The sequence below is a fragment of the Seriola dumerili genome, unplaced genomic scaffold (genome assembly GCF_002260705.1).
Source record: "Seriola dumerili isolate Sdu_G_001 unplaced genomic scaffold, Sdu_1.0 BDQW01000105.1, whole genome shotgun sequence".
Lineage (NCBI taxonomy): Eukaryota > Metazoa > Chordata > Actinopteri > Carangiformes > Carangidae > Seriola > Seriola dumerili.
Window position 1 is genome coordinate 120,611 of NW_019174360.1, and position 12,333 is coordinate 132,943.

The following is a 12,333-nucleotide window of genomic DNA, read 5'->3' on the forward strand; positions in this document are numbered from 1 at the left end:
AGTGCATGAAGGATTTTTTCATAGCGAATACAGCACAGATGACTGACAGGTGACTGCATGTACAATATCAGGACCTTCCAACTACTTAATGGACTTCAGCCACCATTCATTTTATGAATTACACCTTTGCTTTTCCTACTGTGACATGTCCAGTGATTTTGAACAACGTACGAACAACAAAAATGATTTTGTTTGTGTTTCTATACACATTGGATAAAGACTGAACCTGGCTTGTCAGCAGCTGACTTTGAACTAGTCCACTTGTTCTTCTTGGCAGTTACCTCTCTCTGTCTCTCTCTTACAGCCAACACAGTGACAGTGAGGCGCCAAATGACTTATCCCTAATCCTGAACGCAGGGTAGACAGGTTCAGTGAATGTGGTGTTGATGGTGTGGAGGTGGATCTGTGTGTCAGAGCAGACGCTGTAGAAGGACAGAGTGCCGGCCCGCCAGTCCAGATACACTCCCACTCTGTTAGACGAGGAGGCCGGAGGACGAACAGATGTTCCACTGTTTTTGTGACAAACAATGAAACCTTCATCAGAACAGTCCAAAACCCAGGACTGATCATTCCCTCCGAGCCTGCAGTCTGCACCATTTCCTTTCCTTTTGATCCTTCTGTAAGTCACACCTATATCAACCCACCCTTCCCACTTGACCTCCCAGTAACAGCAACCAGTCAGACCAGTTTCACACAGGATCTGTCCCCAGTGGTTAAATCTGTCTGGATGATTAGGATACGGCTGCTCCTCCTCCACCGCTGTCACCTTCCTGTTGTCATCGGACAGTTTGACTTTTCGTAGCGCTGTGTTTGAGTCCAGTGTGAGTTCACAGTAATCTGATGGAGAGAATACGACACAGCGCTCCTGTTTAATAAAGTGAAGAAGATAGTTGAGTGTTCGCTCATTCGTTTTCATGTTAAGTTTAAAAACACACTTACACTTCCTCAGACCTGGTTTCAGCCTGCAGATTCCACTGTTGTCCACTCTGGAGGAAAATACACACTAAGTCAGACCAGCATCCTCTTTTGGATAATGTACATTAACACTGAATTGTTCTTGTTATACTGTAGAAAACTTTGTGGAAATCCATCCACCAAAATCACAAATCAAAGTGACACTAGAGTCAAAAGTCAGAAGATCAAAGATATTTGTCTTGTTGATATTTTACTGCATAAATTCAAAATATGACCTACTGTTGATGCTAGAGGAAAAGAATAGATGTATATATATAAGAATTGATATATGATTGATACAGCTGGGAGAGGGTCATCTGGACTCTCTTGCTTAACTTGCTGCCACCACGACTCGACTCCAGATAAGTGGCAGAAAATGGATAAGTCAGCAGTCTCAGCCAAAGATATTATTAGCTTAATATTTCTCAGGAATTTGTCAGCACACCTGGTTTAATCACCTGTCTCTTGGTGATGGATTTCATGTATAACTGAAAGCTAATCACTGTCACTGCCACTTTCCTCTTACACAAGTTGACACCTTGACACAACATGGTTTCCAGCTCTACCAATCTCTTTTGTCTGCAGCAGGCCTCTACATACCTGAGAGTGTCCAGTCTCCAGTCTGGATCCTCCAGTCCAGCAGACAGAAGCTTCAGTCCTGAGTCTCCTGGATGATTGTAGCTCAGGTCCAGCTCTCTCAGGTGGGAGGGGTTGGAGCTCAGAGCTGAGGCCAGAGAAGCACAGCCTTCCTCTGTGACCAGACATCCTGACAGCCTTTAAAACATGCATGAGATACATGTTAGATCAGCTTCATATCCGAGACTTAGATTAGCAGGATTCATGTGGAACAAATGATCAATTACAGTTTATTGATTGATTGGCTTCACCTTCTGTTATGGCTCAATAAATCATTCTGGAGAATAAATCAAGGTTGAACCTTGACTACTTGACATTCATGAACACTTTTATTGTCTCAGTGTTACCCTGAATGTGTAAGATCCTGACCTGAGAGTCTCCAGTGTACAGTGTGGACTCTCCAGTCCAGCAGACAATAGCTTCACTCCTGAGTCCTGCAGGTCGTTGTTACTCAGGTCCAGGTGTCTCAGACTAGAGGACTGGGAGCTGAGGACTGAGGACAGAGCTCTACAGCTTCTCTTTGAGAGGTTACAGCCACTCAGTCTGAAGAAACAACAAACAAAAACATGATTTTACTGCTTAGACCAAACGATCCTGAATTGACCCAGTTACTTCTGTACTTACACAGCTTTGTTAGAGACTTTGACCACTGGCAGCAGCTTCAGAAGAGCCTCCTCTGAAGCAGAGTATTTCTTCAGGTCAAACATGTCCAGATCTTCTTCTGAGGACAGTAAGATGAAGACCAGAGCTGACCATTGAGCAGGAGACAGTTTATCTGTGGAGAGACGTCCTGATCTCAGGGACTGTTGGATCTGCTCCACTAGAGAACGATCATTCAGTTCATTCAGACAGTGGAACAGGTTGATGCTTTTCTCTGGGGAAGGATTCTCACCAATCTTCTCCCTGATGTACTGGACTGTTTCCTCATTGGTCTGTGAGATACTTCCTTTGTATGTAAACTGGAGTTGTAGAAGACGCTGATTGGTCTGCAATGAAAGACCCATGAGGAAGCGAAGGAACAAGTTCAGGTGTCCATTTGGACTCTTTAAGGCCTCATCTACAGCTTACTGGTAGAAATAAGCAAGTTCAGATTTGTCTTGAAATAGTTTAGATAACCAGGATGTGGACTGTTTCAACAGCAGATTGACTCCAGAGTTGATGAAGGTCAGATGGACATGAAGAGCAGCCAGAAACTCCTGAACACTCAGATGGACGAAGCAGAACACCTTGTCCTGGTACAGGCCTCTCTCCTCTTTAAAGATCTGTGTGAACACTCCTGAGTACACTGAGGCTGCTCTGATATCGATGCCACACTCTGTCAGGTCTGATTCATAGAAGATCAGGTTTCCTTTCTGCAGCTGCTCAAAAGCCAGTTTTCCCAGAGACTCAATCATCTTCCTGCTCTCTGGACTCCAGTGTGGATCTGTCTCTGATCCTCCATCATACTTGACGTTCTTCAGTTTTAGCTGAACCACCAGGAAGTGGATGTACATCTCAGTCAGGGTCTTGGGCAGCTCTCCTCTCCTTCTGGTTTTCATCACCTCCTCCAGAACTGTAGCAGTGATCCAGCAGAAGACTGGGATGTGGCACATGATGTGGAGGCTTCGTGATGTCTTGATGTGGGAGATGATGCTGCTGGCCTGCTCCTCATCTCTGATCCGCTTCCTGAAGTACTCCTCCTTCTGTGGGTCAGTGAACCCTCTGACCTCTGTCACCACGTCAACACACTCAGGAGGGATCTGATTGGCTGCTGCAGGTCGTGTGGTTATCCAGAGGCGAGCAGAGGGAAGCAGTTTCCCCCTGATGAGGTTTGTCAGCAGCACGTCCACTGAGGTGGACTCTGTAACATCAGTCAGGATCTCAGTGTTGTGGAAGTCCAGAGGAAGTCGACACTCATCCAGACCGTCAAAGATGAACACGACCTGGAACTGATCAAACCTGCAGATTCCTGCTTCTTTGGTTTCAGTAAAGAAGTGATGAACAAGTTCCACCAAGCTGAACTTTCTCTCTTTCAGCACATTCAGCTCTCTGAAGGTGAATGGAAATGTGAACTGTATGTCCTGGTTGGCTTTGTCTTCAGCCCAGTCCAGAGTGAACTTCTGTGTTAAGACTGTTTTCCCAATGCCAGCCACTCCCTTTGTCATCACTGCTCTGATTGGTCCGTCTCTTCCAGGTGAGGCTTTAAAGATGTCTTCTTGTCTGATGGTTGTTTCTGGACTGACTGGTTTCCTGGATGCTGTTTCAATCTGTATGACCTCATTTTCATCATTGACCTCTCCAGTCCCTCCCTCTGTGATGTAGAGCTCTGTGTAGATCTGCTTCAGAAGGGTTGGGTTTCCTGCTTTAGAGATCCCCTCAAACACACACTGGAACTTCTTCTTCAGGTTAGATTTGAGTTTTTCCTGACACATGACAGCAGAATCTCCTGATTGAGCAAAAAAGGATTGAGACCAATGAGTGGATCTTACAGTAAATGTGTTACTTTCTAGAACTCAGCACATTATTATTAAATGTAAAGATCGTCTTACTCCTCTGGAGAGAATCAGCCAGTTCCTCCTGCTTCAGTCTCCTCAGAAAGCACAGAGTGATGTTCAGAAAAGATTCTCTGCTCCTCCTCTGCTCCTCATCCTCATCCTCACCATCAACCACCTCCTCCTCCTCCCTCTTCCTTTTTGTGTTGTCTGGACAAGCGCTCAAAACCCTGTGAAATCTCTTGAGCTCATTCTTCACAAACGTGTTAATGCTCTCCTCAAGAAGCTAGAATGGGAACAGTGTGATTTAAACATTAATGCTAAAATGGTGAAAGACAATATTGAACACATCATTTAATGAGCAGTTGTTTGTTTTTCATGTTATGTGGAGCTGAAGTCCAAAGTCCAAATGCAGACCTTAAATATGGAGTCCAGATCTGTTGGATGCAACTGAGCTGACTGATCCCTGCAGACCTCGCCAACACTGTGAAGGAAGAGTAAGTATCATGTCACATTATAAACCATAAAGGGTTTTCTCAGTTCCTTTTGTCAGAGTTTACATATTTCTTTTATGAGTTAATAATACCAAAAGCTGATGTTTTCACCCATGACTGTTTGTTTGTTTGTTTCTCAGTAGGATTATACAAAAAGTACAGAACTGATTTGCACCAAACTCGGTAATGGGTTGGGGCGTAGGTCAGGGAAAACCCTATAAAATTGTGATGCCAATCCAGTTGAAGGGGCGAACGAGAGATATACGAGATTGCGAGAATGCGAGGCATTTTTTTTAACAAACCATCCAAAGAAAAATTAATACAGTAACAGAAGTGTGAGAGACAACTTACTTCTGTTCAGAGGAAAGATGTCCCTCTTTGAAGTCAATATTGAAATGTTTTGACGAGTCACTCCTCATGGACACACAGCTGGGCTCAGGGCCGTCTGATCCATCATGGTGGATCCTGGTGGACGGACAATCACACACACACATAAAAATGTAAAAAGAAAAAGTTCAATGTACATTACATACAAATATTTAGCTAAATATGAAATCTGGAGTTGGCCATATTTTTGTTAATTGTTGCATGTAAGGTTCACTGCTAAATGTGTGAAGGAACAATCACTAGTGTCATTTCCTGGTATACTGTATGTATATACAGTAATGAAGAGTTTAATTTCACTATAATATCAAATTGTTAGTTTTTTGACCAACTTACTTCTGTTCAGAGGAAAGATGTCCCTCTTTGAAGTCAATATTGAAATGTTTTGACGAGTCACTCCTCATGGACACACAGCTGGGCTCAGGGCCGTCTGATCCATCATGGTGGATCCTGGTGGACGGACACACACAGTTGTGTCAAACTCAAATGGCTGGTTAGTACTAAGTCTCAGGTTTGGACATAAAAAAATGTGGAATATATGGGAAATAATGTTGCAGAAAATTAACATAGGACAGGGTCTCCCTTATTAGAATATAGAGATAACTAACCTAAAATTCTTTTATTTTTGGACTGAAACACATTACATGTAGTAAGGCTTTTCTAATGTCTAATGTTCATAAAATAATGGCGAATTTTAGAAGAATTTCAAAATAATAATAATAATAGCCAGTGCAAAATGTTCATAATGAATGTTTTTGCAGAACATTCACAGTTAATGTTTATATTCTTTCCTTCCTTGTAACTAAGTCTGTTTAAATTTGCACTTGTGCAGCTGAAAACACTTGTGTGAGGTTGTGGAAAGAGATTTGTGTGTGCATCAAATCACATGCTGCAAACTACATGTAGCCTGTATGAGAAATATGTAATGCACACAAGTGAAAAGACATTTTATGAGAGATCAACATGAGAGAATGCAATTGCACCTCTCGTGTCACTAGAAGGGGACAACACTTTTCACAACAAGAGTTTGATGCCAAAGCGTTCCTGGCATGGCGATCAGGGTCTATATATTCAGCTTTTTATATGAGAGATATTTTTATGTCTTCAGCACTTGTGAACATAGGGTCAAAGATCTCTGATACGGTCCTATCTGTATCAAATGAGCTGCGTGTTGATATCATAATATGTTGTTTTACGATGAGACTGTCCAAAGTTCAAGTATCAGCACATCAGAGCCTAAAAACATCAATAACAATTCTTATTAAAAACTCAAATGACTACAATACCTTTCCATGTTGTAAATAACCAGCAGCCACACTGATGTGAGACAACAGACTAGACAGAGAAAAGAGGAGAAGGTTATTGTCGTCCTTGTATGATCCATTTAATAATTGCTAATGAATGTAATGGTAAGAAAAATACAAAATAAATAAAAGATTAAATCAAGGACTACATTAAAGAGGAATATCAAACTATTTTCAAAGACAAGAGATGAGAAAAATCAACGACAGCACAATGAGGCTGCATGTGATTATGTTCTGAAGAGCAACACATCTGCACAAACGCTTTGTTTCTGAATCAGACACTGTAATAAGGACGATACTTACTTCAATCATGCAGGTATTCCTGACGGTTCAGCAGGTCCATGTGTCTTTTTCACATCTGTATCATCTGAGTGGGATCATCTGCTAAAACAAAGGCTAGTGAAGGCTAGGCTAAGTGAAATGAGTCAAACGCCGCTCCTTCTCCCTTGTCATTGTCGTTTGAATGTTTGAATCTCAGCAGATTATAAAACTATAAACCAGGTCTGAGGACAAAGATCAGGCTGCAGTTTTATATTACTATCATACACAGTGAACAAAGGTCTCCTGCTGCGATTAAAAACATGATATTTGAACCTTAACACCACTAAACCTTAACTCTCAGAGTTAAGTTTTATTATTCAGGTGTTATTTCATACTGTTTTACAATCTTTGCCACATCTGGGTATGCCACTGGCAGCAAATTGGCATTAGTGAACTGAAACTAATGTGACATCTCCCCCTGACCAGTTTAAATTTCTCCACCTGATTAATTTCTTAGTCTCAGTAAATCACAGTCACTCAGTTTTCAAATTAATTTAAACAATAAATTCTTGTACACAAATGTACAATCTTTTTACTATTTATTTAAATGTAGAGTTATAAATGGTTAAGTATAAAATGTGCTTTTGTGACAAGTTGCCCCATCATTAACTATCTGGGGTAAATTGTCACTTTATATTTTTCAGATGTTAGAGAGTGACATGCTAATGCTAGCTTAGTAGCATTAGCTAACCGTTAAAGAGTGACATGCTAACGCTAGCTTAGTACAGCTCTTTGGTTTAGGTATCAAAATAAACATGTTCTCTCATCTATCACGTGCTAAAGTAATATAATTGAACACCAACTTTTATTACATAAATAGCAGCTTAATTTTTTTTACTTTGAGGTTTGAAAATTTGATGCATGTAAGTAACCGTAAGTAACGGTTGGTTTTTTAGATAGCGCCCTTTGGTTTTGGAGATATGATCGGTTTGACAACTTACCCCTTTGACAAGATGTCGCGGTCTCCCCTTGTTAAAATTCAATACATCATTACCTGTATTTTTTAGCGAAAAAAATTCTATGGAGACTATTTTTATATTTTATATCTTTTCATACGTTTCATGTCGAGAGATACGACACTTAAGCAACGGTAAAGCCCTGTAGTAGCAAATGACCGTTAGCAAAGATCCTCTATACAGGAAATGACGTCTCAGTTTCTCCAGAGAAATCGAGACAGCAGAGAAACAGGTGCAAAAAACACCCTTAATTTCATCCTTAGGGTTTCCTTAAAATGTTCACGTCACTATTTAAGGCTTTCTCCTTATCTTGGTCTAATATTTAAGAAATCACTTAAAGTCAGTTAAACCATTGCAAAAATAAAAATAGAGTCAGGATTTTCCTTATAGTCTGAGTTAAGTTTTCCTTAAAATTAAACCAGTTGCAAAAAACACCCTTAATTTCATCCTTAAGGTTTCCTTAAAATGTTCACTTCACTACTTAAGGTTTTCTCCTTATCTTGGTCTTAGAGAATTTCAGTTAGTCTTACAGATCTTTTAAGATTTACCAAACACATTTTGTGCTTTACTTCATATTTCAGAGGAAAATATTGAACTTTTTCTCCATTATATTTTCTTCATTTAAATGAGTTAAAATGTTCTTTGCAGATTAAGATTTAAAATAAGTTACACTCACACTGTATGATCAATATTCAACATGGAAAAATATGATTAGGAAATATTATATATGTCATGTCATATGATTATATTAAGAAGAAGTCCATTCAGGAATCAAAAGTATCTAATTGAATGATTTTATTGTCCAAATTAGGGTTTGAATTATGAGTGTGGGAAAAACCGGAGCACCCGGAGGAAACCCACGCCAGGACAGGGAGGAACTGGGTCCAGTGGTGGGCCTGGCTTCAGTAACGAGGCCAGAACCACCAGTGAGCCCAGTTCCCCCCTGTGTGGCACAGTGTAAACTAGTGATAGGAGACAGGCCAGGGCTGTTCACCAGCATTAGCCTGTCCTTTGACACCGGCAACAGTGAGGCAACAGTGCTATCCGCTGCTCCACCGTGCCACCTTCAGGAGTTTACAGAAAGATTGCGGCCAAGATGAACCACACGCCACAAACAGCTCCCAGACTTATAGCAGGCCAGAAGAGTTTACTGCGTGAAGATGTCTTCTTCTTTTTTGCAGACACAGTCGAGTACTTTGAGATGTTGACTTGTAGTGTGTTGACGATGACCGCATCCACGCTTGGTTGCTCAGACAGCATCACAAAGTTCAGAGAGCTCTTCCCGCCAAGCTTCTTGGTGAGATCCTTGATGACGGCCCTGCAGATCTTTTTGATGTCTTTTTCATCAGGGCAGAAACCGTCTCTCACGGTGAGTCCCTGCAGTGTTCGGTTCACCAGGTGTTTGGCGTAGGTGGCCAGTTCTTCCTCCGTGCAGATGTCCAGGACACTGCACTTTTGGAGCAGTCTCAGGGTCAGCAGGGTGACAAACAGCTTGTTCTGGTCCACGGTCTCCACGATGGCTTCAAAGCCAGAGGAAGGAGAGTCAGCAGAGTGGGTGGTCTTCTCTGATGTGGCTTGATAGCTGCAGGCAGGAGAATCAAACTCTCCTCTTGGTAACTCCAGGATGATTGTAGAGGGGCCTGGCTGAACAAGGATTCGTGTGACACCAGGGGGGAAAGAAGTGAATCCACTGGGACGAGCAGTGGACAAGTTGGGAATGGCTCCAAGAACAGGAGCCGCTGAGTCTTGACATGAACTGTTCTCCATCACAGAAGAAAACGTATCTTGAAAGTGGATGCTCTGAGAAACGTGTGTGTCTCTGGTGAGGTCTTGAGTACAATGACTAACAAGCAGGAAAACTGTTGGTTTCCTTCACATACCTGTGCCTTTGATGCAGCTGATCAAAGGCAAAACAATGAGCAATCTAGAATCTGACGTAGCTAATTCAAAGGATCTAAACGCTGCTGCAACGTGCTCACGCATACTTGCGTGCCTACGCACGTTGCAGCGAGCGTACACGCGCGTGGGTACGTAGGCTGCGACTCCTGACTCAAGCTGCTGTTTTCTCTGTTTTCATCATTTATGTAATTTGGTTTGAATATTAATGTTGGATATTTATGTATGATTCTCCATCAGGTAGTTACTATAATAATATGATGTGATTATATCGGCCGACACTATTTTAGCAATAATTCTAATGTATCTCACCTTGTACATGGTCACATGGTTTTGTATTTAATGTTACACACCAGAGGTCTGTACTACGAAGCAGGATTTGAGGTTATCGAGGTAACTTCAGGTTTAACTCTGGTTTTCAGTCCTACGACGATGGTTCACTTGTTACCGGGGTAAATCACCATGGTAACTCACGCTGAACCCCTAACCTGCTCCGGCGCAGGTTAACCTCAGAGAATCAGATGAAAACCTGTCAACAGCCAAATTACTGACCAATCAAATCACTGGTAAAATGGAGTCATCATTGCTACAGGATCCTGATAGGGACAAAAGAGTTTACAATAAAGTGATCAACAATACAAACAAAACATTGTGAGTTCAGCATCAAACATCATTCTTCACTTGCTAAGAGCTGTGTGCAGCTTTGCAAAGCGACGCCATGGTAATTCTTGTTTTGCATCTCGTTATTTACATGGGGACATGAGGAAACACTGAGCTGGAGAGTGCAAACAGGAGGAAGCTATGATGGCTCATTATCTGTGGGTCAGTTTTACTCCTCTCCTCTGTCAGAGTTTAAACTGTCACTGGTACAAATATGTATTGAATAACCAAGTCTTTGTTGGAAATGAATGCTGGAGTCCAAGATGGCGTCATTGCCTAGCCATGAATGCTGTTCACCTACCTCATATGTTTTTCTGGTTCTCTTCCACGCCGTGTGTGTGCGTGTGCTTTTAAGAAATCTTTAGAAATGGAGCTGAATGGAAGAAAAGCTCTTGGTGCCTTTTTTAATTTGAATGAAATCTCTCAGATCAAAGTGACGCCTCTCACTCCGCCTGCCCTGCGCGCTGACGTGATGACACAACAATGCAGCTGTTGTGCTTATTAATTGCAGTGCATCTTCTGGACACTGACAGAAGGTGCAGCTGTTGACTGCTCTCCACATCATGTAAGTACAAGATTTTATCGTCTGTCATTACAAATGTTTTGAGCGTTAAGTGCTTTGAAACAAACAGCTGAACACACTAAAAACTAAACGCTTCAACTTGTCAAATCCAAAAAGAGAGTTTTCTTTCCACACGCTGCAGCATGGGAAGTTAAACTGAAAGGATGAATTTTATGGTTGAAAAAGTTCAGCATTTTCCAAAATTGAAGGCGAGGAAACTCAAAACTGCTAAAAACAAGTGGAGTTATTGGTTTCTGAAAGGTTTACATTTACACTGTCCTTTGCCAAGCCAGTAATTTTCCTTCTGTTTAGTCAAACTGGTTTAACTGAAATGTGAACGGGCACCTCCCTGTTTCCTTTTATTTTTGTAGTGTCTAATAAAGGAATCACCTGCTACAAACAGGAAATGTTCAGCAGCAGTTCAGGTAACACCCCGCTCATCTCTTTTGTTTGTTTTGTTTGTCGTCACAGCTGTCGTCTCTCCAGATGTTACACTTTTATTCTTGAAGTAAATGTCTTTATTTGTCTGTGTCTTCTGATTGGTGTTCCTGCAGACAGCCACCCATCAGGCTATGACCTGGGCCCCGAGCCAAGGGACCAGGGGTCACATGGGGGTCATGGTCATGGAGGAGACCAACATGGAGGAGATCGCCAATTAGCAGATCGCCATGGAGGAGATCACCATGGAGACCGCCATGGAGGAGACCAACATGGAGGAGACCAACATGGAGGAGATCACCATGGAGACCGCCATGGAGGAGATCGCCATGGAGGAGATCACCATGGAGACCGCCATGGAGAAGACCGCCATGGAGGAGACCAACATGGAGGAGATCGCCATGGAGGAGATCACCATGGAGACCGCCATGGAGGAGATCGCCATGGAGGAGATCACCATGGAGACCGCCATGGAGGAGATCGCCATGGAGACCGCCATGGAGGAGATCATGAAGATGATCACGGGAGACGTAGTCACGACCGTGACCACGACAGCCACAGGGACAGGCACAGCCCCGATCACCATGGAGACCATGAACATGAACGTGACCACAGCCCCCGTCGTCGCCGTGGCAGCGGTGGTAGGAGCCCGGGTCGTGGCAGTGGCGGCAGCGGCAGCAGCGGTGGGAGCGGCGACAGCGGCAGTGATGATGAGCGCGGCGGCCATGGAAAACATGGGCGCAAACACAAACATAAGCACGGGCATGGGCGTGGTCATGGACAAGGTCGTGGACACGGTCGTGGGGGTGGACGCTGGTAGAAAGGTGAATACAGGTGAGATATAAACGGCCTATTTAAACTATTTCCTCCGTCAGCTTCTTTATCGACGGTTCTCACAGGAACAAGATTATAAAAGTTTGTTTCTGTGTTTCTCTTCTTCACTGGTTTCACCTGTCAATCACCAAAGGAGGGAAACTGAGTTTTCTTTCTTCTGTCTTGACTTCCAGGCAGCAGACACACTGACCGGCGGAGGCTCTTCCTGCCTCTGTGCTCTTCTTCTGTGGTATTTGATGGTCTTCTTCCATGTACTCATACTAAACCCATTGTTAGAACAGTATCAGTGCTCTGCTTCCCACTGGAGCAGTGGGAAGCAGAGCACTGATACTGCTCAATGCTCTAATTCTGAAATACATTGAATAAAATCTTCTGAAGACATAAACTGGAAAGAAGCCTTTCTTTATATTTTGTATATTTTGA

The 12,333-nt window shown here is 42.7% G+C and overlaps 2 protein-coding genes across 2 annotated transcripts; one reads left to right on the forward strand and one right to left on the reverse strand.

Annotated features, from left to right (window-relative positions):
* Window positions 1-214: 214 nt before the first annotated feature.
* LOC111222653 (protein NLRC3-like) lies at window positions 215-9,737 on the reverse strand. Its single transcript, XM_022746455.1, is given in 8 exon segments — window positions 215-837; window positions 940-986; window positions 1,555-1,728; window positions 1,960-2,133; window positions 2,215-4,015; window positions 4,119-4,347; window positions 8,637-9,164; window positions 9,729-9,737. Coding segments are annotated over 8 exon segments (3,501 nt in total). The 3' UTR covers window positions 215-298.
* Window positions 9,738-10,576: 839 nt separating this feature from the next.
* Window positions 10,577-12,284, forward strand: LOC111222752. Its single transcript, XM_022746588.1, has 4 exons — window positions 10,577-10,641; window positions 11,010-11,063; window positions 11,193-11,910; window positions 12,084-12,284. Exons 3-4 carry the CDS (start codon window positions 11,307-11,309, stop codon window positions 12,236-12,238), a joined length of 759 nt encoding a protein of 252 aa, XP_022602309.1. The 5' UTR covers window positions 10,577-10,641; window positions 11,010-11,063; window positions 11,193-11,306; the 3' UTR covers window positions 12,239-12,284.
* Window positions 12,285-12,333: the final 49 nt, after the last annotated feature.

Bases quoted from the DNA above. Each gene is read 5' to 3' on its own strand.
- LOC111222752 (XM_022746588.1), top strand. From the start codon at position 11,307: ATGGAGGAGATCACCATGGAGACCGCCATGGAGGAGACCAACATGGAG. The intron at 11,911-12,083 runs GTGAGATATAAA...CTTGACTTCCAG, and splicing joins TGGTAGAAAGGTGAATACAG to GCAGCAGACACACTGACCGG.